At 40.1% G+C, this 27,154-nt stretch overlaps 2 protein-coding genes across 4 annotated transcripts; one reads left to right on the top strand and one right to left on the bottom strand.

The window, feature by feature from the left end:
- Window positions 1-466: 466 nt before the first annotated feature.
- pxmp2 (peroxisomal membrane protein 2) lies at window positions 467-6,565 on the bottom strand. Its single transcript, XM_012815641.3, has 5 exons — window positions 6,352-6,565; window positions 5,693-5,815; window positions 5,017-5,179; window positions 1,211-1,330; window positions 467-1,116 (listed from the first exon to the last, which is right to left on the bottom strand). The coding sequence occupies exons 1-5, from the start codon at window positions 6,459-6,461 to the stop codon at window positions 1,048-1,050; spliced, it is 585 nt and encodes a 194-aa protein (XP_012671095.2). The 5' UTR covers window positions 6,462-6,565; the 3' UTR covers window positions 467-1,047.
- A 3,271-nt stretch (window positions 6,566-9,836) lies between these two features.
- Window positions 9,837-26,950, top strand: LOC105889733 (adaptor related protein complex 1 subunit beta 1). 3 transcript variants are annotated; one of them, XM_042708185.1, is made up of 8 exons: window positions 9,837-10,018; window positions 14,292-14,352; window positions 20,533-20,638; window positions 20,923-21,058; window positions 22,669-22,914; window positions 25,280-25,470; window positions 26,400-26,621; window positions 26,773-26,950. In XM_042708185.1, the coding sequence occupies exons 2-8, from the start codon at window positions 14,316-14,318 to the stop codon at window positions 26,933-26,935; spliced, it is 1,101 nt and encodes a 366-aa protein (XP_042564119.1). In that variant the 5' UTR covers window positions 9,837-10,018; window positions 14,292-14,315; the 3' UTR covers window positions 26,936-26,950. The 3 variants fall into 3 exon arrangements, with proteins under 3 accessions (XP_042564119.1, XP_042564118.1, XP_031427015.1); XM_042708184.1 differs by lacking the exon at window positions 9,837-10,018 and adding an exon at window positions 10,112-10,135; XM_031571155.2 differs by lacking the exon at window positions 9,837-10,018 and adding an exon at window positions 10,146-10,312.
- The last annotated feature ends 204 nt before the right edge of the window (window positions 26,951-27,154 follow it).

Here is a 27,154-nt window from a genome sequence, read left to right as displayed (position 1 = left end):
GTGCTGTGTCGGGGAGAGTGTGTGAGTGTGCGAGCTTGTGTACTCAAGTGTTCTGTGTCAGGGAGAGTGTGTGAGTGTGCGAGCTTGTGTACTCAAGTGTGCTGTGTCGGGGAGAGTGTGTGAGTGTGCAAGCTTGTGTACTCAAGTGTGTTCTGTCGGGGAGAGTGTGCGAGCTTGTGTACTCAAGTGTGCTGTGTCGGGGAGAGTGTGTGAGCTTGTGTACTCAAGTGTGCTGTGTCGGGGTGTGCGCCATTAAGAATGTGTGTGTGTTCGATGTTGTCTGTTTCCACAGGTCTGCAGAATTGAACACATCAGGCCTCAATAAACCCAATGCCATAATGGATGACTTCAGCTTCCAGAGAGAGACACCTGAAGGCTGCCCCTTATCTTCCTGCCATCACCCAAACGTCACTTCTCACATCGAAATCAAGTTTTTTTACACACACAGTAAACATGCACACTGTTGTAGTTTTCCAATACTGTTCCAATTCCTTTTAATCACATGCTGTTTTTCAGGTATAAACTACATTTTGGTGTTACCCTTATGGAACATTGGTGCTCATACTTATGCTCAGCTACATGGTTGGCCCTCCCTAAAACATGTCCACAAGATAATGTCAGTATGTAGTAAGGAAAACATGCAATAAGACATTTACTGAAATCATAAGAATGACATTATATACAGTATAAAAACATTCTAAAGATATGAAGTCAATGCACAGGCTTTATTATTTTAACTTTAAACAACATATCCATACATGTCAGTGTTATGCGGAACTCATTTATTGCATGTTTTCTGACAAAGTGTACATAAAATTATATAATTTCCTTTGAGTAACATTATTTGAGTCATACTGTTGAGCATATTATTGTACATTTCATAAGATAGAACTGTGTGAAGCAATGGATCAGTTTCAATATTCTTCAAAAGAAAACCCTTGGCACTAAATAAGCAATTCCAATAATACAAGGTAGAGGGCAGACTGGTGATCAGAAGAAGAAGGAAGGAAGTGGCCAAGTATGCATACCTTAACAAGGCTACCACACTCACTGCCTTACAGAGGCCAAGTATGCATACCAGAACAACGCTACCACATTGGCAAAGAGCACTCGGAACTGGAAAAAAAGGAAAGACAAGTTTGAGTTTGTTTTTTCAGCTCTCTTATTTAAGTCAAAGAATATTATTTTCTGATATTGCCAACATACTTACTTGCACAGGTACAAAGTTGATGTTAAGGAATTGGAACGGAGTCCATATTCTCCAGTTCATCTTGAGTGCAGTCCAATAACCCCTCAGCAACTTATCCTTCAGGTCCTGCATCGTCTTGCCCTATGACAGAGAATTCTTATTGTCATTTTAAAACTCTTTACATAGAATTCACATTACTTTCCGTAGACATCGCACCCCTTCACCCCCAATCCGCCTCTTCTGTGTCCACAGACATCAACCTGGCATGCACTCAGCAACCCCACACTACCTCCACTAGTGGACCAATGTTGTTTTCATTACCAATAACTAGAATACAAATAATCTGCGTATGTCATATTCATTTAATTCATTAAATTTCATTTTATTAAAGGACCAATATGTAATATATTTACTGTGCTAAATCATAAATGACCATATGTCATCAGAGATTAAGGAAAGTTGCTAAATTGAAATACTTGCTTCTCTGACAACAATGCTACAGCCAATATGTTCTCCTTTGAAATGTCTGTTCCGGAGCTGAACGTCTGTTTAGGTTTTGGCCTGTGTGATCTTGCCCACTTCCCATTCCTCCAGTAATATTTCGACACCCCTGGCTGCGAGGTATGAAACACTTTTTTCTAGTCTTGATTGAAACCAGCTAAAACTAGTTTGGTATATGTGTGACATGAGTTGAGTTTGAAATAAGAAGGGGCTTTGCCCCACAGAGCTTTGAATTTGTTGCTTGACCCTTGTGGTGCTTGTAACTTTCCCTGGTGCCGTGTACAAAGCTGCAGTCTCACACCTATGTTGCCTGAAAGTTTTTACGGCATTCATTTGGTGTCAGAAGTGGGATATCTAACTCTGGGACCAAAGGCAGGATCCGAACAAAGTCGACTGATGGGAAATATCCTTTGAGATCTCTGGATAAGGATGTGGTCAGTGAGTTAATTACCGCCCCATGGAACCCGCCCTGGCCGGAGAGAATCCTCCTATGTCCTCATTTTCCCCGTTTTCGGTGATCGCAGGCATTGGGTGGTGAGTTAAATACATTTGTACTCGTGCTTGTAGCTTGTGGTTTGTTGAAAGAGAGAAGAAAGCAAGTTTGTAGCACTGAAAAGCACACGAGTAATGTATTTTAGAGGAGCATCAGGCCAGAAGGTGTTTCATCTCCGTTAGTGAATATGAAGATCATGCAGTAGCATATTCTTTTCTCCTTAGCAGTGTTTGCCCCGAAACTGTACTAGGCCGATTTAATCCCACAAGCTCACTTTCACAAGGTGGAGTAGGGTTAGAGGGGCCAGCAGTTATTTACTGTTAGACAGTTTGCCCCACACACACCCGCATTTTGGTAACATCACTTTCCTTGTTATTATTTTGGAGTTTTGGAAGCACTGTAGTTAGGATACTAGAATGTCAATCCATCAAAACTATAACCTTGCTAAGGAAACAATGCATCTCTCAGATGTTTTGTAAGCGCACCCTATTTGCGCGTTATGCATGTAAATTAACTATTTTATGTGAGTGTCAAGACAGTATTTGGTTCACACTTTTAGAATAAGTAAATGCATTGGATCAGAACACATGTAAACGGCGATCGGAATATTTGAAACGTACCGTTTTCATTCGGAATGGAAGACAATCCGCACATTTGGCACATAGCTACTGATATGCTATTTGAAAACACAGTACCATGGTTACCCCACATCACAGTACCATGGTTACGTACATCACAGTACCATGGTTACCGTACATCACAGTACCATGGTTACCGTACATCCCCGTCATGCTACAGGGTTGTCTAATAGTGTTTGTGATATTAAAGTGAGTAAGATGTAGCCGACCAATTAGAAACAAAAACTTTATATACATAAGCATTAGGTGTAACAACTGGCAGTTCAGCTTGAGTAATGTAGGCACAGATGACAGTCTCCACTCATTGAAGCCAAAACACAGTAATGAAAAGGTGGTACAATAAAAAGTTCTCTATTAAGCAAACAAAGTAATACAATATTTTGCGCTGTGTGGGTTGTGGTTGAAAATGCTTTTCAGAGACTAAAGGGCAACACCTAAAAATAACATAAGGCAAATATATCAGAATCAGAATCAGAATCATCTTTATTGGCCAAGTACATTTCCACATACAAGGAATTTTTTCTGGGTTTAATTGCTCTCAATGTACTTAAACTGAAAAATATGCATGCAACAGTTTAGGATAAAATAAATAAATATAATATATAATATAATAATAAAATATAATAATTTGTCAACTGTTCATTAGAGTGACGGCAAGGGGGAAAAAACTGTTCCTGTGTCTGGTGGTTTTGGTGTGCAGAGATCTGTAGCGCCTGCCAGAGGGGAGGAGCTGGAACAGATTATGTCCAGGGTGTTAGGGGTCTGCAATAATTTTCCCTGCCCGTTTCCTGGCTCTGATGTTATAAAGGTCCTGGATGGTGGGCAGGTCGGTACCAATAATCCTTTCTGCAGACCTGACTGTCCGTTATAGTCTGTTCCTGTCCAGTTTAGTGGCCGAACCAAACCAGACAGTGATGGAAATATAAATAAAATAATATATAAATAATAATAATAATAATAATTATAAATAATATAAGGCAACCCTAGCTGTGTTCACTCCCTTTCTCTCTTTTTTCCCCTCCTACTCTACACTTTCTCCACTGTGGGGTGCTGTTGCAGTCTTTCTCCACTGTGGGGTGCTGTTGCAGTCTTTCCACGTCATCTCCCCTCAGTTTACAGCTGCCCATTCTCCTCTGCTTATACATGTAGAAAATGTTGGTATGACAATGACGGTATGTTAAATTAAAATTAAACGTGAAAACAGTGATTTGTAAATTCTCTTTGACCTGTACTATATTGAAAACAATACAACATCACATTATTTGATGTTTTACCTCATGAATTTGATTCAAAATAAACACTTAATTCAATTTCACTTCTTGCAACATATTTCAAAAAACGTTGGGACAGTAAAGCATTTACCACTTTGTAATGTTGCCATTCCTTTTCACACTGAAGACACCAAGTGAGGAAGCGTTTCAGGTGTAACTTTGTCCCATTCTTCCTGCAAACAAGTCTTAAGGTGTGCAACGGCACGGGGTCTTCGTTGTCGCATTTTGCATTTCAAAATGCGCCACACATTCTCTATTGGGGACAAGTCAGGACTGCAGGCAGGCCAGTCCAGCACCCACACACCCTTCTTCCTCAGCCATGCCTTTGAAATGTGTGCCGCATGTGGTTTTGCATTGTCTTGTTGAAATATGCAAGGCCTTCCCTGGAAAGGATGTTGTCTTGAAGGCAGCATATGTTGTAAGTTACCTTTGCCAAGGGCACTGACAGATCCCCATACCATGACACACCCTGGCTTTTGGACTTGTTGCTGGTAACATTCTGGATGGTCCTTTTATTCTTTGGTCCAAAAAAGACCTGAAATACTGATTAGTCTGACCACAATACACGTTTCCACTGTGTGATGGTCCATCCCAGATGCCGAATCTTTCCCGGCAAATATATTTTCATGAATACCGTTTTATGCGTAGAAAATTGCTCTGCCCGATTTGAGTGTGCACGCGTCATTGATATATGTGCGCTATTTTCATCATGTTTCATATTATATAACCTACGTAATAATTGCATCTAATATCTCAAGAGTTATTGAAGACTACAATCTGTTGATTAAAATCAAGAGCAAGTTGGGTGCACTGGAAAACAGGTGTTTGGAAACCTTTAATGCTAGGTCACCTAAAATTTCAAGCTATTTTATTGCCATACTAATACACAGAAAGCAGTATGATGATAGCAGGGTAGAAATGTACCTCCAAAACTGTCATTACAGAGAAGAAAAGCAGCAGGAAGGCTGGAGCGAAGACGAGGCGGTCCAAGAGGAGTCTCTTAATCATGGAGAATGGCACAGAGGCAGGCAACAGCTCCTCTAACAGCTGGTAGAAGTAGTGGCTGACAGGACCTGTCACACACAATCTGCAACCATAGCAACAATAACAGATTGAACAACTAAATTGATCAATATCAAAATTAATAGATTTTTGTATGTAATTTTGACACAGGATCAGGTAAGGTTCAAATATCATGGCTCACACTAATGTATTTGTACATTTTATGTATTCTATTATTTATCTTAACTTAACTTGCATCTTTATGCACTCTATCTTAGTTTTTATGTTTTATGTTTATTTGATGTACATTTTTTGTGGATCACTGTGCATGTAATTTCTTTGTGCACGTAATTTCTTTGCTGTTAAGCACGTTGAGCTGCATTGTTTTGTATGAAAGGTGCTATACAAATAAAGATTATTATTATTATTATTATGTTTTCTATCAAATCTGTTGAGCATCTCTGAATACAGCTAGAGAACATGGAAGGAAGGACTGCTAGGATGTTTCAAAAAGGCTCCCGTCCACCAGTATCACTGACTCAAACTTTAGCTGTTGACCAGAAAATTAAAAAATGTATTGTTGTAACAGTTTACATACCCATAAAGAGCATAATGGAATAGTCCTAGATGATTAAAGTCTTTGACTGGAACACCTTCTTTGGTCTTTTTTCTTGCTTCCAAGCCTTGGGACAAAAGGTTGCCGAAGGCTGACAGTGTGGCACTGCAAATGATTCAATTTCATGGGATAACAAAACTCAAAACTCAAAACTTCAAAACTTGCCAATTACAGGAAATGAAAACAATGTTACTTTCAGTGAAACATTCCAAGAAAAGGTAATGATCAACAAGCCACGTTTTGACAAACATAGGAATTGACTAAAGGGTGCAAAGGTCGCTCTGTCGCTATGTGGCTGATGCTTGCAGACCTATGAGCTTGAAAGTCAGGCAGAATGACCCTCTTCAAGTTCCAGTTCTATCTTTAAAATATAAGCTCAATAAACTCTGTGGGAACTAAATGATAAGCTAATGAAACTTCTTCCATTACTCAGCCTGCACAGTTACATGGCAAACACAAGTGGCAATACAAAACTCAACACAACTATCACCCTACTTTGCTGACAAGGAACACATAGCCTATATTCTCCTAAAAAAAGATAACTAGCCCCTACAATTAGTAACCTAGGCGTATACTGTAGGATGTTATAGACTTCAAGGATTCTTAACATTATACCATTTACAAAGAAGTGTCAAACCGACCTGGTCACAGACTTGGTGATGATTGGGTATTGCCTCAGCAAGCTTAAGTACTGCTGCAACAGCCTCATGTGAAAAGCTGTGTCGGCCAGCGGTAAACTTTGAGCAGGCATCTTTGACACTTCCCTGGTGTGTGAGACAAGTGGGCTTTCTGCAGACTGGTAGCCCAACTGTGTAGACCAGTGGCTGGAGGCACTGCAGTGGACTGACAGGTCGTATTCCACCCCTAGGATACAGTAGCTTTGTTTCAATTGGTAGACCTGGGATTTTTGTGGGAGTGATTGTTCTCTCCCAATAGGAATCAATCAGTTAATCAATCAATTTATCAGAGAACCAGCGTTTTTCTGAGTGCAGAAACACTGAACAGACAGCTAGATGACAGTGAGGATCAATTCCCTGAATTTAAACAAAAAGTTTATGGGATTACGATTGTGTATCGGGAGTGCTGTTTCCTTCTCTATGTTGAGTTGTGTAGATAGTAAATAACATAACACCACAACCAGTCCTGGGAGTCGCTGCATTTAATGCTCTCTGACACATTTGACAACTAATAAAACAACAAAAACACAGCAAGCAAGCTGAACATAGACGCAGACCCAGTAAAATACAATAACACAAATGCAAATAAAACAAAGCAGATAAGTAACCCAAATCAGGACAAAATGTCCACCAGCCAAAGAAAGCTGTCCAGTGATGAACACCAACCATAGCCATAAACATGGCAAAGAGGACCCATATACACCTTAAAAAAAATTAAAACACCCAAAACTGCAAAGAAAAAGTTTAATACAATACCGTGAATATTGTGAAGGACTGACTGAGTCCAAATTATTATAAGTACCCTTTTAATGTTGTAAAATGTGTATTTCTTCTGCCACCTGACATCACCCCTGAGCTGTGAGCCAATTAGGGTGCGTTTAGTTATCTGTTAAAAGGGTTATGGTAGTAGTAGAAGAGGTGCTTCTGTGGTGAGAATGTCTTTGCATAAGAGTTTGTTGGTGAGCTAGATTATCCTCTGCTCTAGCGATTTCAGAAGCGTGAGGCAGTCTGTGCATCGCCTCAGTATAGTGACATAGTATACAACTTTGTACTATTAATTGTACATATACCATTTGTAAATATCTTTTCGTTCTCATTTATATCAGTATTTTTGTTTATAATTTTTCTCACTTTGGATCATGCACTTGGTGGAGGAAAAATAAATTGACAACAACAGAGCCTTGTCTCCCTGCTCCCTGATACCCTTTGACAGACGAACCCCATCTGATCTAACATATCAGAATCCCGACATGTAGGGGGAGGTCACGAGTCGACAGCCAAACGTTCTGTCCAGGGTGGTATGTTGGAGCGCGGTTCCGTCGTCGGTCAGCCATCCTTTTAACACTAACACAACAACTGAAGAATAGATGATAAAAGAAAGAAAAGAGGCAAGGCGGGACTTAACAGGTGTCATCTGTGTCAAGATGCAAGAAGTCCACTGGCACAATAAGGGTTTCTGATTTGATACGTTGGCATACAGTGTGCCATCTATCTGCCATCAGTGTGCCATCTATCTGCCATCAGTGTGCCATCTATCTGCCACTTTCTTCTTCCCTCTTTCATCTTTGTTGGCCAGCAGGACTCTGTCACCAAAATAAACTAAAAATATTTTTTTTCAGGAAGGCATTTCTGGCCTTGTGTTTAAATCACTGCCACTAAGTTTTCTACTATGCTTATGTTAACTAATTTTTATTTGATTGTATTATTATAGTTAGTTTCTAATATGTTGGCACTCTGAGAAGACTCTGAGAAGAGTGCGTTACAAATAAAATGAATTATTATTATTATTATTATTATTATTATTAACATGAACAGGCTGACCCTTTTCTTCCTGTTATACAGCTCTGTCTGCTTGAGCTGCTGTTTGTCAACGTTAGACTGAGCCAAGGCCTCTCTTAGGTCCTTCTCCAAAGACTCAACATATGTGTCGATTTAATGTTGAAGTACGACCTGACATGCTGAACTTTTCATGGCTTACAAACATGAATATATATATATATATAAGTGCAGAGGTACGTAGTTGGAGACTGAATGTCTGAAGGGGTACAGGACTGTAAAACGTTTGGTTTAAGTGGTCTGTACAGTATCGTAAACAACAGTGGGTGTAGTTCCACAGTGTTTGACAGCCAGTAGTTCAAAGGAGGATTGATCAGGCATAGCAGGTGGAGTCAGTTTAACATTCTCACGATAGAGCAGTGCAAGACTGCCTCCTCTCTCAGAAGGATGGGATTTACAGATGAAAACAAATCTCGGCGGGGCTGCTTGCTTAAGATTGTAAAAATCATTGTTTCGTTGAAAGGTTTCCGTGCGACAGATAAAAGCCAGTTTATAATCCATAATAAGATCACCGACCAGAGGAGCTTTGGTGGAGAGAGACCCAATGTTGTATAATGTTGTGATAGCACCTGCACTGGAATATTTGCATAAATGCAATTTGATTGGCTGTCGCCTGCGCTGCTGCTTGAAAAGTTGCACTTTTCTCAATGTTCTACTGCAAGCAATGGAAGGCGGGCGACGCAACAGAACCACAGTTCCGGTCCACTTTGCTTGGTACTCCAAAAATCTTTGGCACCTTTGGTGCATTTGGCAATGGAAAAAAGGACAACACCTCTAATCTTAATGAAACATTGAGAACAGCAAATTACCACACCTCGTTAACAGGATTCGTTAATGGAAAATTCTAGTGATTTTTAACAGATGTAGTAGGGTAGGCCTTCTATCTAGGTCAATATTGTTTTTAAATGTCAGCAGACTTCGACATAAAGTGAGCCTAATTCAATTCAGAGTTTGTTTAAAATAATTGAAACATTTCCTTCTTAACATGCTGTTTTTAAAAGGTTGGTTTATATAAATAATACTTGTTGGTGTGCAATCGTGTCTTTATTATTTTGCATTAGAACAACTTTATTTGGGTTGGAATTCATGTAATAACATATTTAGCCTAGTTTATGGATTGAAGTGGAAGCCTCTGCAGTTGTGTTAGCATTTGGCATAATAAACAAAGAAAATAATGATGATGATTAATGAAAATAAAGACCTTTGTCAATGTAAATATAAAGCAAATCATGGCCTCTCCGATAACAATTACATAGAGTAGGATCTATGTTTTGATTGATGTTAAAGTACCCATTTGTTTTAATGCTGTATATTATGTCTATTAATATTAAAAGCTCATTATATGCGTAAATGAGCTAGAACATCTAATTTCTCATATAGATATATACGTCTGTACTCTGTTGTCATTGAATTCCTTCTTCGTCTCCTTCACATTTATATCAGAGAAAAGGGCCGGGACGTGAGGAAGGAAACGAGTAAGGAATAGGGAAGGGAAGATTGACAAATAAAGGAAATACACTTCATAGTGAACAGGATTCGGTTAGGTCAGTAAAGACTTTGGTTTGGCCCTATCGTTTAGGCCCTATCCTTCTTGTGAGGTAAAACTAATTCATCAAAATACCCTTATCCCCCTCTACGCACTACTTCTAGTTTGTATTTATTTTTATTTTTTTTAATCATAAACCTCACATTTATCCCATCTGTCAACGTTAGACAGTGTGGAAGCCGGAAGTGATATTGTAATGACGAGACAAGTGGGAGTGAACGAAATTGTAACGCCAAACACTTCTGAACGGTAAGAGTTTTACGGAGATTTCAGAGCAATCGTGTCTAATTTTAACTTCACTGTGCCTTTTACCATGTGCCCTCGGTATTCACTATAGGGTGACAGATTAAAGGATTAACTATGCAAGTAAATACTCCCTTAAGCTCCAACTAAGAAGGTCATGTCATGGTACAAGCTAACGTTAGTTTCAGCAAGCCAACGTATCTTGTTACTCAGAAGCTAACATTCACGCTTAATTTTATATTCGTAAAAAAATACAAGTTTATTTAATTGTTAAAGATGGAATGGGCAAGTCAGTTATGCGTGAGTAAATACTACTGAAATATGCAGGATATTTTCTCTGTGTTTTGAAATAGATGTGGGTTCATTTTAAGGCTTCGCCTAGTCTGGTAACGTCAGCTACCATTAGCAAGCTAGCTAGCTAATGTTTGCTAGGAAACTAGCTTAACGTTAGTTGATATTGATGTCAAACTCAGTTGATGGCAAGCTTAGATTCGGATACCTCTACCTGTCAGATGAGCTAATTGAATAAACGTTAGATTGTAGCTTCGAGCCTGTGATTAATGTCGCTGTTTGGTTGCTCAGCCGAGGTTAACTTACCTTACCTTATGGAACTTCTATTCGACCGTGTTACAGTTAATGTTAGCCAGCTAATGTTAAGTGAACTTGCCTTGTCTAATTAGCAGACGTTGCATGCTGTTTGGCTAACATTACCTTTATTACAACAGTCTTAACCAGCTAAATTAACGTTAGCAACCGATGTTGTCGACCAGTCCCGTCAATGTTTGCTTTTCAGGTTTATTGTCACTTGTAACCACTAAGTCTTAAGTAACATCATCCACGTCCCAAATCAGTCGATTTGATGGGCCACGAAATAATGGTATAAACCCGCTAACGTTAAGTTAGTAGTCGTTTACATGGTATCTCTAACTGAAATAAGCGTCAAAACGTTAGCCAACGTTAATTTCCTGCGAGTAGGTAAAAACTAAAAAAGTAATCTTGACAATTGCTTGTTAGCGTCTACTTAGCTGTTGTATTTTGTAGGTAACGTTCACTTTAATGCATTGGCCGTGCAGTTGAAATATTAAAAAGATTTAATTGCAAAACATGTGCCCTCTGTGCTTTTGAACAGTGTAAGACATTGTCATACAAACGACACTAACACCACAATATACATAAATGTTACCGTAAAATGTAGCCCAACAAATAACCCTACATATTTTATAGTAACACTATGCAACAATTTGACACATTTTGAGGTATGGTTTTATAGGCAGATCGTTTTGGTACCATCCTGAAATTAGTTTTGATAGCATATGGTCATGTGACGCCTGTGTCTTTCTCACTAGCCGTCCAGGATATGCCCTATGCAGTTCAGTGTTCCTGGCTGGAACACCCTGCAAAAATGCTTTCACAGCATGACATTGCCAGCCATACTGCCAAAAGACACCAGTTAGTGTGTTGGCAAGCTTCTATCATTGTCAACTGGGCTATTGGTTGTGTTTGCAAGGTTTTTTCCTACCTTTTAGGTAGTTAGCGTGATAGTTTTGGAACAGAGCTCTTATTGCTGCTTTTAACACTTCAACGAACTACACTTCTCTCCATACTGTCAGACATATACAATCGACGTCACGAAGTTCACATATACAGACTTTGATATGTATAGGGAGGGAAAGTAATTGAGTCACCCCCTGGTGTGGCTAAGCGAAATGAATGGGATTCAACATAGACATTTTTAGAAAGAATATATCTTGGTCCACATCGAAACGTTAGTATGATGGCTTCCATGGCATGCTTTGAGAAACCTTTCTGATTCTGGTAAAATAGTTTATTTTCACCCTCAATTTCAATTTTTAGTTTTTTTTTTTTTGTTTGGTCAGGAACTACAATGGAGGCTCTAGGCTCTAGGCTCTGTCGCGTAGATTACGTCACTGGTTTGCACGCCTCACTGGGGTGATCAAAATGCATATTTATATTGTTTGGCTGGCTGAATCTTTTTGTAATAACAAAGAAACGCATACCGCGTGGCAATAACATACGAGCTCAGGGCCTGTGGAGCAGTGCTCACATGGAGAGCTGACAGGTGGTGTTGGGGTTAACCTATAGCACAAGGCATATGCAAGGCAGTGAGCAGGGCATCTGACAAGTTGTGCTCTGTTTATGTAATGAAAGGAGCAATTTCAAAATAACAAAAAGCTAAATATCGCTTCAGTTAGTAGGTTATTACTGTAAAAACACTGAAACATTTGTGTTCAATAACTTCACTGATTCTTGGTATTTTTTGGGAAAATCGTATCTATGGGATTTTACATGTGAACTGCTCTTCGATAGGAATGCAACCACTGCAAAAAAGTCAGGCATATATATTTTTTTTACCTGCCACAATGTTTTTCATAACATGATTTCTGTATGTATCGGTATGTTAGTAGGCCAAATCATTTTGTGGGAAGTGTTAGGCCACGTTGTCCGTTTAATAATAAACAGTTAATTTCACTATAGATAAGTAGCTATTAAAGTTATTATTCCCTAAGCTACCCCTGCCATTTCAATGTCTTTTTAGGCTCCTTATAAGTTACTCATAGGATGCCTCTGGTGGCATTAAAGACACTTAATGCTAACTGTTGTGGTTTATCCCTGCATATCAGTTGGATAACACAACATAACCTAACATTACCTCAGTTGACTGGTAACGTTATCATTATAGTTAGACAGATACGGTAGACAGAGTACAGGCAGCCAAGTATATTGTGTGCCCTGTTTGTCCTTTTTCATTTCCCCTCCCTATGTAAGTTGACTGGAAGTTTGTAGTTGTTAGCGTTAGCATTTTAACACTTCATGGTTCCCTGTAGAAAAGCCCTATGAAAAATGTATGCAAAAATAGGGTAAGCAAAACAACGCCAGCAGAACATGTATACAAACCGCTCAGTGAGCAGAATCAGAGCGCAGGGTGAGTCTTAAGACTTGTGTGTAACCACTGTAGTCCCCTGCATGCTGCTTGATCAAGCCTCAGGCATTACCCATTCATGCCATGGCGAAGGCTACTATCTAAGTTGCCAATCTGCGAATCGGTTGGGAGCGGTTGGGGGTTCAGTGACTTGCTCAAGGACACTTTGACACTTGGTGAGGAGGTGTTGGGATTGAACTAGCAACCTTTTGATTGCTAAACTACTCCTCTACTTTCCTGAACCACTATCGCCCCCTTACTACTTTTACATACTAGCCAGTGTCTCTAACTCGGAACTGCAGCTCATTTTTTTCTCTCTCTCACACATGAATCAACATCCAACATTTTAAAGTGATGCTTAATCTGACAAAATATTATATTTTTACAAGCTGAAGCTAAATCAAAATTCTGAAGCGGGCGTGTGACTGGCTGCCTGGTAGATGCGAAGTAGGTAGTAGGTAGGTAGGTCTGACCACATTGATTAGCTCATTAAGAAATGAGTGAAAGAATGCCTAGAAAACCTGAAGTGAAAATATACTTACTTGCATCAGAAAAATAAAGATGTTGCTCTAGGCTTATGCCAGGGTTCTAACATAATATTTTTTAACACCATCCCAAAATCGGCCTACAACATAAACTGTCCCAAACTTCAATATTTATTATTAATCTATGTAGTGTTCTGATTGTATTGGTCATTAAAGGTGATTCCTTGATTCTAATCCAATGCACTTTTTGTCAAATTCAACGAATGGCTCATTGCGGTCCGTTCTGTGTGTGCACTAAAAAAAAGAGAACCTGGCTTTTGGGAACCAAAAAAGACAGTGGACTGATCCATCCACTATTCCAGCCAATGAACATGTTGTTTCCAGAGTGCTGAAGGGAGGGGTGTCATTTGATTGGCTGTTGTGAAGCCCATTGTGAAAAATGCTTTCTGGAGGTCAGCATAGCAGCCACAATTGAGGTGTTTTTCAGAGGTCAAGCAGCCGAGATTTAGTGAGGAGTCCTGACTTCTCACAATGTTTTGTCAGGATGTCTGACTCTTTAGTTCAAACTACTGCAGATTTGCCATAGACAACAGGAAATGGAAACTGCTGTGCTATGCACTGCTTGACATGGAAGGAGTTTTCAGAGTGGCTGGAATCTGATTTAAGTTTTGCAAGAACATCTCATCCATTTTTAAACATTTCTTGTTTTGGGATGGGTGTTTTTCCTCAGGTTGTTCTTTTGAAAAACCTGACGGTGAAATGTTGAATCAGCACACAGAACATCCTCTTTTCTTTGTTCCTGATTGTTTCACAGAGCCAAATAAGAAAAAAGCGTTTTTCCTTTCTTTTGCAGGAGAACAGACACATTGGATCCAAGATGACAGACTCAAAGTACTTCACTACCACCAAAAAAGGTTTGATTGTCCTTTTTTCTTTTCTTTTGTCCTCCTGACAAATCACAGTAACTTCATGAATGTCAGAACGGCCATGTTGTTTTACACAGTCACTAAGTCTTTAATCTACATTTTAAAAGTTATTAGCCCATAATAGTGACCTCAAATAACCTTTTTTTTATTCTAATAAGATTACCTGATTTGTTTCAGTTCTTTCATACAGCCTCTCCTTATCAGTTTCTAGAAGAAAATCAAATGGACTGGCAGTGTTCTGTTTTTTTTCTTCCTCTTAATAGTAAATAGGTTGAGGATTCTAGTAATTATGTGACTTTCACCTTGATTCTGGCTTTGCAAAGGATAGCAATGCAAAACACTTTGCCTTCCACTAGTAGTGGCATGACATCCTGGAAATATGTCCAAATAAGCCTTGAAGTCATTTTAATTGTTGACATGCAGTAAAATTATATAAAAAAAAATGAAAATAACATTGGTTGGCCTTCCTACTTAGGGCTGTGACAACTAATCGGCTTTATTGACAAAAATTGACCAAAAATAGTTGCCAACTAATGGAATAGTCAATTAATCGGTTACGTCATTAAGCACTTTGCTGCACGCATTAACTAGCTCATTAGACATAGAAAGAAAGTTTCTTTTTAGATCTGTTGAGTAGCTAGAGGACTTCACTTTGCTGTAATGAGGTGGAAAAACAAAACATTTAAAAATGACAGCATGACAGGAAACATTTAAATTTGGGAGCAATGCAATGATGTAGAGTTGACCAGTAAAAAATTGATTTTGATCTATTTATCTAAAATAGTAATACATTTGAAAACAATTATGTGTCCATGGATTTTAGTGTTTTATTCAACGGAAGAAGCACTACGGTTTATAAAAGTGCTTATAAAAGTGTTCCTTAACTCTGTCCAGAACCATTGTCGATATTGCCGTTGGGTTATATTGTAATCATGTCTGAGGCATTCCGTTTAAAGGGATTGCTCTAAAATGCTATCGGTCAGCTTTTGCCCACTTCGTGCCTTTGACCACTCCTTTATCGCTTAGTCCAGGGGTTTTCAACCGGGGGTCCGTGACGGCATTGCAGGGGGTCCGAGACATGAGCCTGTGTTGATCAGTTCACCATTGATTCTTTTATTTTTACAGATTCGCTTTGATATTTCAACACATTTCCAGATTACTCTTGAATATCATGAAAAATATCTAAAATAAGAAAAATATGTCTAAAATAATATAAAAGAGATTCACGCTGACAGAATGCAGCCTTGCACCTATCCAGTCTATGGTAGCCTGTGCATCCCTAACGTCATGCCATACGCATATTATGAAGTTGAGGTTGACAAGCATCTGCAGTAAAACATAGCCTATGTGTACTTTTGAAAAGTAATACTTTTGATGAATGACTGAAGTTATCTACTGTCCTTAGCTAACATTTCGTTCTAACGTCGAGTTAGCTGGTCAGAAGCACCAATGGATCGGTTTTTAGTGAGGTGAGTGACAGAGGGACAGACTGCCACGATAGAAGGACAAGGACAGGCTCCCAACAAAGCTATACCTTCACAGGATACAGGGAAACAAAGTCAAAAAAGAAAATCCAATGAGGAATACATCAAATACAGATTTACAGTGACGACAGACAGAGCAGGAGAGGAGGTACCGTGTGTTCAACATTACTGTCAACTGAAGCCATAAAGCCGTCGAAACTATTGCGGCATATGGAGATGCATCACGTTTTCTTGAATGCCAAGCCTACATGCAACAGATATTACGTGATTTTCATATGACTTAAGTTCTGGATAAGTTGCCAGACAGAATTTCCAGAGCTAGCTGCAAAAGCAATGAAGTGTCTTTTGCCCTTTCAAACTACCTACCTGTGTGAGAGCGGTTTTTCTACACTGGCGTACTTGAAGAATAAGTACAGGGCAAGGCTTGAACCAGAGAATGATATGAGACTGTCGCTGTCTACCATTTCGCCACGAATAGACCGGCTGTGTGGACTTCACCATGCCCAGATATCACACTGACAGGTCTCCCCTCTCTCCACGCACGCACACACGCACGCACGCACACACACACACACACGCACACGCACACGCACACACGCGCGCGCAGGCACATCAGTGGGCCGTGGACTACTATCTAGTCAGAATGGTGGTCCCTGGGACAAAACCAGTTGAAAACCCCTGGCTTAGTCTAACAGGTACGCATGTGCTAAAACTAGGGCCCTAAGTGGATGAAAGAACAATACCCAGGCTATAAATCAATATATATATTATACTTTGTCACGACGAGGTTCAACAATGCAGTCCTCTGTTTCCATTTGGTTTCCTCTCAAACATTGTCATCAGAAACCTACAGTTCGTGTGCGGTCTAAGCTCAAATGGCCAACAACAGATCAGCTATCTGTTTCTGGTTGTTTCTTCACATTGCCGGTTGACTTGAGTATTTACTGTGCCTGTCCTCTTGCTGATTCGGCCTCCCTTTGGGATATCTAGGGAGGTGAAAATGTTTTAGATTTTCAACTTGATTCAAAGAACTATGTTTTGCCTTTTTGACATGGAAAATGATCAATATAAACAGTCAGTGTGTTTACATGATGGTATAATTCGAATCTTTGCTTAGTCGGACTATGCTTTCTTTCGAGGGTAGGTGCTATTATCCCAATATACATGGCAGTGAATAAATCGAATCATTGGCCGAAAGCATGTCATATCCGATATGATAGGTGGCGCTGTTTTCATTACAACTAGTGGTGATACAGCCATTTCCGCTTGACCTCTTCACCACTACCAACAACAACAGTTGATTGAGCATGAATCGCGTCTGTTCATCGGTCCAGAAATGCGTGTTGCCTCTTGGGTTGTCCATCGCGTTGTTTGTTTGTTTCTGCTGGGCCAACGTGTTTATAAGTTACATTATTCAAAGGTGAAAGATAAAAGGCGAGAGAAACGCATGCACATTCACACACACGCGCGCGCAAATAATGGGTTACAGCCAAAACGCATTGCCCTTCTGCCAGTTGCATCAAATTGTTTTAGTACTTCTTCGCTGTCGATTTCCAAATCTGTGTGAATATTCATGAGAGCAAGTCCAGTCAGTCTTTTGTCAGTCATCGTACTTCGTAAGATATGTCTTAAGACGCCCCATTGTACTGAATGACCGCTCAGCAGACGCTGTGGAAACGGGCAAATGTGCCGAACTTTCCAGGGCTTGATAAAGCTCACTGCATTTGGGCTGTAGCTCATTTAGCTGTTTCCAGCTCTATATCTGCATCGTCAACGCTGGGCATTAGTTGTCCGTACTCCGATTTTATAGTTTCCCCATTGTAATAAATATGCATTCATGATATTTTTCTATGACCGAGTTTGACAGGTATTGGTCAGGTAATAGCCGAGTGACAGCTGATTTGCTTTCTGATTTGACAGTAGGCTACTTATTCGTGGGTTTTTTCAGCGCCAGATAACCGAACAGAACTTAACTCAGGCTTGCCTCACGGGTACAATACCAAATTTCATCATATTTGATAGAATGAAGGACGAATTAGTTGTGAATACTATGACCGAGTTTGACAGGTATTGGTCAGGTAATAGCCGAGTGACAGCTGATTTCACAAGCATTAACTTTAAACCAGCATATTTTAACGTGCCGGCATAGTCGCCCCGTAATGCCGTGCAGCGGGCGCATAATGTTATACTCCATGTGATGCACTAGCTCAACGACGTTCCCTATATGTTCCTTACCGTTCTAATTACATGTCGTTGTTCTGTGTTGGGACAGACCTTATACAGGTGGGTGACGGTAGCACAGTCTGTTCGTGGTAACTTGCACCAGGGCATAAAGCCCGTGCCATTGTGACAGTGTGTTGTGTTTTAGTGTTTAATAAAAAGCCATAACAAATATACCACGCTTCCGTGATTTGTTACAATATAATGGTCTTGCTTCTATAATGTATAAACACGTAGGTTACAGGGTGGGTGTGGCAGAGAGAGAGAGGGAGAGCGATGATGCACACGGATATATCAGATTTAGCGACCGGAGCAAAGTTATGTTGCTGTAACGTTGAACTCTTTGCAATCAATAAATACAGTACTTAATAGGCTAATTGATACAGTATCTCCTCGTTTGAGTGTGGTTGTTTGAGTGCAATGGGAGTGTATGATCGTTATTGTCTATAAAGCAGTGTTTCTCAAACTTTTTCAGACCAAGGACCACTTAGCCAATAAAAAAAAATTCGCGGACCATTTAACTAAATATCCCCGGAACAACATGCCTCCTACCCAAGACCTGGCGCCAGACAATTGTTAGCGTACACATGATTTTCGCGGGTGGGCTCTCCTTTTGTACGTACCAGTAGGCTAGTTATAGATATGACAATGCGCAAGGCAAAGCATCTGGAACCCTGCTCCATGCGTGACTTGATTATGTTACAAACTATAGTTCGCTCACAGCCTCATACTCCCATCACACACTCAGACAGACATCACAAAACACAACGATGCGCATACTGACCGCAGTATTTCACTACCAACAGTAGGCTAGCCCACTGGCATTAATACAGCCATCCTAGTAGTCAACTTTTCATAATTAAGAGCTGTCATTATCCAACGTCACACAACACAGAATATAGCCTAGTTATCATCTTGCTGTCTCAGCGGGAGAAAAACACAGTGTTTTGAATGCAACTCCGCGGCGAGATAATTCCCAAATGAGGCTGAACCACTTTCTCCTTGTCTATGTTAGAGGCTTTCTCATTTAATTTTCTTTTCATAGTTCCTGTCTTAAGCCACCAATCCATGACCTTGTTAATAGATTAGGCAACTCTTTATTAGATTAGGCTACTACTGGCTGTGTTCTCTTCGTTCTGAGTTGTATGTTAGAAATGTCGCAATAATTTACTTGTGGCCGTCGCGGACCACACTTCATCATATTTGATAGAATGAAGAACAAATTAGTTGTGAATACTATCACCGAGTTTGAAAGGTATTTGGTCAGGTAACAGCCCTTTGACAGCTGATTTGCTTTCTGATTTGACAGTACTGCTGTGTGTTTTAAGCAAATAAAATGTGGACTGTTTACAAGCGGGCACCTGCTATCGTTGATTATACAGTAAATACGTTGTGAAATGAAACAAAAACACATCACAGTTAAAGATGTATTAGTATTGATTGATTCACATCGATATGAATGGATGACATGACTAACAAGTGGTGGGAAATTAATATGAAAGTATTTGTTCGGTGAATTAGCGCGTTCTGTCCAAACAGTCGCAGTCAACGTTTTTGTCAACACTGGCACCACATAAGTATCGTAATTTGAACGTCCTTATACGTTTTTAAGGAGGGGTTGTAAAGGTACTCATATCTTCGGACCTCTTCTGTTATGTTTGTTCATAGTCAACAAGAATAAGCTTGTGAGACAGTCTGCAGGATATTCATAAAGTATGTTAGTATGTACAGTTGAGACAACGTATCGTCTCTTTCGTCTTCCGGGTCACGACCTGGCAGGGAGGGAGGGAGGAGGGCGGCGGGATCTCAAGCATGCGCAAAGACGCAAAGTCCAGTTCCTTATCCAATTCACCGTTACATGCCGCAATAGTCGAACTATCAACTGGATCGGATCGAGTTATCCAGGGGTGTTAGTCCGACTATGTGCGGTCCGACTACGATCCGACTAAGGTGCTTACATGAAACGGATAATGCGATTTCAGTCCGACTAAGGCAGTTATTCGAATCCATGTAACCACGGTCATTGTGATGGCCAATGTGAGTGAAGCGAGTATTAATGGTGAATGGCGTTTGTTTTCCACCACAGCTCGGCGTTTCATGCCTTGTCCTATCTAGCGCTTTTGATCGCTAACATTGGAGAATGTCTTGTGAAAGTTACTTAGGCTAGTTTGGTTTCTTGTGAAGCTAAGGTTGTATGTATACACATTCAATTAGAGGGAAGAAGGTTATCTCAGTGAAATTCAACAACAGACACTTTTCATGGTCCCTGTTGATTTACCAAGACTCTTTTGGTGCTTCAGGTGTTCACTTTTGGACTTAATGTTTGTGAAGGGAAACTACCTTTTTAATGTGCTCTAGTGCTCCCATCAAGTAGTATTATGAATAATGATGTATTGAACCAGCTTCTTATGAGTGATGCCATCCTTGGGGTGTGTGTTGTGTGTGTGTGTGTCCTTTCATATAGGTGAAATCTTTGAGCTGAAAGCAGAGCTCAATAGTGATAAGAAGGAAAAGAAGAAAGAGGCGGTGAAAAAGGTCATCGCGTCGATGACCGTGGGAAAAGATGTCAGGTGAAGCCATGTATACTTGCTGTATACTTGCATACATTGTCTTTATGGTTGATCATATATTTTCCTACAAATTATGACAGACCAATCTTTTCAGTACTCTGGCATTAACAAAGCAGTATTTGACATGACGTGTAACATTGGTCACAGAAACATTTGTCACAAGCAGCTTACTTTCGATTACTACGCAGGGATTCTTTCCCCATGACTTGCCTGCTGTTAACCATCAAAACTCACATCTGGTGACCGTTCTGAAACCTAATATGTGACTTCATTCCTTTCAACAGTGCCCTGTTTCCAGATGTGGTGAACTGCATGCAAACTGACAATCTTGAACTGAAGAAATTAGTTTACCTGTACCTGATGAACTATGCCAAGAGCCAGCCGGATATGGCCATCATGGCAGTCAACACGTTTGTGAAGGTATTACATAGAGCTTTAAAGGACTGTTTTTACGGTCATTTTGATGCTGTTACCTGAATGATTTATTGTTATTTGATTGTTTGTGGTGAAATATGAGTTCCGAAATACCAAATACAGGCAGGGGACTGACTTCATTTCCACTAGTGTGATAAATAGTTCAGTGGCTGGAGAGTAACCTCTTGTAGTAAGCTCATGAACCAACCTCTCCCTCCTCAGGGGGGAAAGTACCTCTTACTGGAATGAATGAATCATTCCTCCAGAAAATGAATTTGTAAAACCTTTGATTTGTTATTTTTGAGGTAGTTTGGCATGCCTTGACATTTTAATATTTTCCCCCGAACTAAAAACTTTATTTTCAAAGTGTGCTGTTATTCAACACAAACTCAACGATAGTAGTCTGAGCCGTAAGCATGCCATTATTATCATTTTGGCCAAAGCCATAGTTGCTGCGTGTGGCAGTCTCATGCTCCAGCTCTGGCCACGAGTGGAAAAGCATGGCTAAAGATACTAATGCTCTTGCCGACCGTCGGCGGGCTTGTGAACAAAGCATTCATACTCAATCAGTAACCGTCGATGGCTTGTGAACAAAGCATTCATACTCAATCAGTAACTTGCTGGTAATGGTAGTCATGGCATGTCTGCAAGGATTAAAACTTTGTTTTGAATGGTTACTATAAAAACCAAAGCTGCCCATTGGTAGAGGCTACTACAATGAGTGTGCAGTCAGGCAAGCTAATGAATGAGCTAAATAAATGGATTCTCTCATTTTGCCAATTGGTGTTAATGCAATTCATTCTGTGGTTAAATAACTAGTTATCTTGACAACTAGCCAGTTCGCAAGCTTACAAGCAGAGAATCACAAACAAATAGTAAGCTAAAAGATTTGGGCTTAGCAACAACAGAATCAGCTGAGCAAATTATCCAAATCAAGCAAATTATCCAACGTCATTCCTCATGTCTAAAGAAAGAAAGTAGTAAGCTATTACAAACTAAACACGTTGGTTTATTTTTAAACTGAGCCAAATGTTTTCTTTGTGGGCCTAAATCCATGCCTAATTCCATGTGTTGCAAGGGTATCATTTTAGGCAGGCATCGTATCGGTCATAGTTTTAGTATCGTGACAACACTAGTATGCACACAGCTCGCAAATGTCTGAGTTAGATATTAAAGTTATATTAGTTAAATAATTAGACCTTCTCATCCAGTTGATGGTCAGCAAATGGTGGGTCTTCATGTTTTAGTTCCATATTCCATCACCTGCGTGACGTTGCACTTCCCTACAATCAAATAGTTTTGACCTGCCCCTGGACCCCCCTAGGGGGCTCACATCTTTGGCTCTTTTTTCACCCCTGATGAGTTTGTGTTCCTGGCCAATTAATGAAGTTGTAGGTGTTCACGATGTTGTGACTGAGAAAGGTACCTACCTCTACCTTTCACTTCCTTTAGGTGCTTTTTCTATAACAATGTTCACCTGCGAGTGGGTTTTCTGGAAGGAAAAGACTTAAAGCTTTATGTCAGTGCTGTTACCATGTTTGTGTGATGAATTAGCTCCAAGACCCAATCTGTGATTCCAGTCTGATTGCTCTCTGCTCTTGCTTCCTCTTCATCAGGATTGTGAAGACCCCAACCCCCTGATCCGTGCTTTGGCAGTGCGCACCATGGGATGCATCCGTGTGGATAAGATCACAGAGTACCTGTGTGAGCCCCTGAGGAAGTGCTTGAAGGACGAGGATCCGTACGTGAGGAAGACGGCCGCTGTGTGTGTGGCCAAACTTCATGACATAAACGCTCAGCTGGTGGAAGACCAAGGGTTTCTGGACACTCTGAAGGACCTCATCTCTGACTCCAACCCCATGGTGAGTCCATTCCTCCCCCAGTGAGACGGAGGCATTGGAGGTGTTTGCATGGACACTGACATGAAGTCATTTGGAAAAATTCTTTCATACTCTCAATATCTCACAGAACCGTACTCAAGATGCATATTATTTTTTTTTTTAACATTTTTAGGCCCCTGTGAAATCCATTGTTTCTCCATATTCCATTTAAAATTGTCCAAGATTCGGTGTCTTCTGTGTTACAAATAACCGTATTTACAGTTCTGTTCACAATTCATAGGGATGTCTCTGTTCAATATGACATGGTGCAGGACGTTTAGAAAGGCTGTATTCTTGAGAACTCTTCAGACTTTCTGCGAGGGGCTTTAATTGGTAGAAAAGAGGCGTTAAATGGTAGAAAAAGGGCGTTAAATGGATTTACCAATTCACACCATTGGTAACTCCCTACTATCCTTCCAACAGCTAACTCAGATATTCTACCTAAATAAAGACCACTACCTGCGGTAAAAAAAATCATAGGTCAGCTCGCCAGTATGGCCGTTTTTAGAAGTTTATCTATCTCAGAGCACAGTTGTGTGGAAATTGTGCAAAGTAGCAGTTGGCAATTGGAGGGTAGCAGTTACAACCAAGACTAAACACAACCGTCCTGTTTTATCCAGGGTTGTTAAATAAATACAAATAAAAATGAGAATAGCAGCACTCCTGTAGACTTAAGTGGAACATGTTTTTTTTCAGTATGGTGGAGCGTGAAGCAGCTCAAAAGTTCCTAACAGTTGGTGTCCGTCAAAGCAACCCTCCCTGTTGGAACAACTGAGCGATTGTCATAGTTAAATCTGATATCTGTGGAGTGCATCCCACTCATGCTAGTCATTTGGCTTCATTCTGGATGAGGCCTGTTGATGCAGCACCTGGAGATGTCATCTCTCCAGTAGTGGGGGCTAAACCTGCTAAACTAGTCCCATCATTCAAGTCAATTCAGTTCCAATTATATAATTATTAGAGGCAATTCAGTTCCAATTATATAATTATTCAAGTGAATTCAGTTCCAATTATATTATGGCAGTTTCCCATTTATCGCTGGGATCACTTTGGAACTGTTTGGCCGTCCATGCGCCACGTGAGTTGCGACAATAGAAATCCAAATTCGAGCTGAACACTCTTTGATCATTTCAGCTGCTTCCAACAAACCACCATAGACAGTACCATATTTTCCAGACTAGAATGTTGTGACTCATTTTTTATTCAGTCTGTAAAGATATGAGTGGGACTCAACAGTCTGAAGCCACTGGTGGAAATGCTGTAATTTTGCATTCTTTTAACTGTATTGAAAGGGTTTCACTATAATAGCTTATAGATAATATCTTAGCAGTTTGAGAAATGTGCATAAAATTCATATCATCTTGAAATTCATAGTATTTAGTATGGCCCCGTTTAGTTTTAATGTCGGCATGCACTCAAACTCCTGATGACCCATGGGTATTGCATCATGATTTTATAATGCGATATAATAATGAAATTCTTGTCTCGCGTCACAAGAGCTGGGCATTCTCAGTCTTCTACTGCCCCATAAATGTTTAGTGCAGTTGAGGTCAGGTGAATGTGGAGGAAAGGCCATTGCAGTCAGCACTTCCTGGTCTTCAAATAGTCCTGGCAAGCTTTGAGGTGTTTATCCTGCTGCTGTTTGAACCCCTCCTCCAGAATGGAGTGGTGCTTCTTCAGGTTCAGGTCTCCAACTCCAAACTAGGCACAGCTCCCTCAGTCCCCAATATCCCCACGGCCATGTTTCACTGTTTGTTTTGATACCCTGATACACGCTGAAATGTGAGATCATTTTGTGAAATTTTCCAGTAGAAATGTATAGTGGAATCTTCATTACCACAGTATTCCATAACCATCAACTCAGTTGATGCAATACTTTGATTTTACCAGCGTCCTCAAACACACTTAGATTTCAGCCATTTTGTTCCATCTGTGGAGCAGTTGTGATTCCAATAAGCATGAAAAGGACTGAGATGCATATCGTCATGCAAACACAGGTTTCAGCATTCTAGATGGGTTCTTTTCTGAATTTCAATCCCTGACATAAAGCTAATGTTTGTTTTTATCTTTGATAGACCTGAAATGAAGAAATGGCTCAATATACTTAACATCATCATGAGTCAATATGAATCATCATTCAATGTGTGTAGTAATCTGTGTGTTATGTGCCTCCTCTTATTGATTAGGTGGTGGTTCAGTGTGTGTAGTAATCTGTGTGTTATCTGCCTCATATTGTTTAAGTGGTGGTTCAATGTGTGTAGTAATCTGTGTGTTATCTCTTATTGATTAGGTGGTGGTTCAGTGTGTGTAGTAATCTGTGTGTTATGTGCCTCCTCTTATTGATTAGGTGGTGGCCAATGCTGTAGCAGCCCTGTCTGAGATCGCAGAGTCCCACCCGAACAGCAACCTGCTAGACCTCAATCCCCAGTCTATCAACAAGCTGTTGACCGCTCTGAATGAGTGCACTGAATGGGGGCAGATCTTTATCCTGGATTGCCTTGCAAACTACTCACCCAGAGATGACCGTGAGTCTCAGAGGTGAGAGACTGTCTGCTAACTGTTAGCATGTCCAGATTAGCCCACCCTTTTTTATAGTGAACTTCATGCAAGAATAAAAAACAAAATGCATTATATAAGATTATGGATGGTGGTGTGTTAACCCTTGCCATAGTCCCTGTGTGATGTCAAGGGCTTTAGCTGGATTATCTATTTACATGTTCCCTTAATGCCTCTCTAACATACTCCAACTCTTTCATGAAGTATGCAATAGATTTATTCTAGAGCAGTGGTTCACATTTTAAAAGTATTTATTTCAATACCCTTCCTGGGAACCACTGTTTCACATCAGGTCGTCACTTCAACCCATCAGTTGAGGATTGTCTGGCATTCAAGAATAACATCAAGCCACCTAACATGGATAGCATGATTATGACTCCTGAAGCCTGAGACTGTATGTGTAGGCTGAGCATTAGTGAGTTGCCAGAAGAGATGATGGCAGGATGTTCAGGAATTAGAATATCAATGAGGTCATGGACCATTTTGTTTATTTTGTTTTTGTCTTGTCATCTAATGTATTTGAAGCTGTATTCTAATGTATTGAGGCACCTCTAAAAACACATGACCTTTTTCCTTATTGCAGTAATAAGGTGTTGCTCTGTGTCATGTTTAACTGGTTCATATGTGAAAATGGTTCATCAAAATGATCTTCAGTTATTTCTCCATTAGAACAGAACAGTAGTTGTATTGAATATCAATATTGGTTAGCAGCCCCCATACGCCTTTATAATATTATATTTATAATATTACATATTTGACCATATAATATTATATTTATAATGTTACATATTTGACCATATAATATTATATTTATGATATTACATATTTGACCATTGTCAAAATTCGTCTAATGATGAGGAGAGGAAAAGAAAACCAAATCTGTGAAATGTCCTAATGTCCTCTTTCTTCAGCATCTGCGAGCGTGTGACCCCCCGCCTGTCTCACGCCAACTCTGCGGTGGTGTTGTCGGCCGTGAAGGTGCTGATGAAGTTCATGGAGATGCTGCCCAAGGACCTGGACTACTACGGCACACTGCTGAAGAAGCTGGCTCCGCCACTGGTCACTCTGCTGTCGGCCGAACCTGAGCTCCAGTATGTGGCCTTGCGCAACATCAACCTCATCGTGCAGAAACGGTAGGCGCTGCTTTTTGGGAAGTGACTGACAGGGAAGCGGGGGGGGGGGGTGAATTTGAAATCCCAAATAGAAATGAACATATTTAGTGGCTCAATACTTGAACCATACTCATGCAATGTTAACCATATCTCCTGTCCTTTCCCCCTGTAGCCCTGAGATTCTCAAGCATGAGATGAAAGTGTTTTTTGTCAAATACAATGACCCAATCTATGTCAAACTGGAGAAACTGGATATCATGATCAGGCTGGCCTCCCAGGCCAACATTGCCCAGGTGATCTACTCAAACAATCTCTACCAAACATATACAGTATAACAATGAAAACTATCATGTATCTAAACCTATGTCAAGTTCTACATTATTACAGTTAAAACTATCATGTATCTAAACTGTATCAAGTTCTACAGTATTACAGTGAAAACTATCATGTATCTAAACTGTATCAAGTTCTACATTATTACAGTGAAAACTATCATGTATCTAAACTGTATCAAGTTCTACATTATTACAGTTAAAACTATCATGTATCTAAAC

This window comes from Clupea harengus, chromosome 7 (genome assembly GCF_900700415.2).
Source record: "Clupea harengus chromosome 7, Ch_v2.0.2, whole genome shotgun sequence".
In the NCBI taxonomy this organism is placed as follows: Eukaryota; Metazoa; Chordata; class Actinopteri; order Clupeiformes; family Clupeidae; genus Clupea; species Clupea harengus.
Note: the sequence above shows the minus strand (reverse complement) of the source record. Positions and strands in the feature narration are given on the sequence as shown.

Bases quoted from the DNA above. Each gene is read 5' to 3' on its own strand.
- pxmp2 (XM_012815641.3), bottom strand. From the start codon at position 6,461: ATGCCTGCTCAAAGTTTACCGCTGGCCGACACAGCTTTTCACATGAGG. The intron at 1,331-5,016 runs GTACATTTCTAC...TCTCTGTCATAG, and splicing joins CTGTAATGACAGTTTTGGAG to GGCAAGACGATGCAGGACCT. The intron at 1,117-1,210 runs GTAAGTATGTTG...CTTTTTTTCCAG, and splicing joins TCAACTTTGTACCTGTGCAA to TTCCGAGTGCTCTTTGCCAA.
- LOC105889733 (XM_031571155.2), top strand. From the start codon at position 10,289: ATGGAATGGGCAAGTCAGTTATGC. The intron at 14,353-20,532 runs GTTTGATTGTCC...CCTTTCATATAG, and splicing joins CTTCACTACCACCAAAAAAG to GTGAAATCTTTGAGCTGAAA. The intron at 22,915-25,279 runs GTGAGTCCATTC...CTTATTGATTAG, and splicing joins TCTCTGACTCCAACCCCATG to GTGGTGGCCAATGCTGTAGC.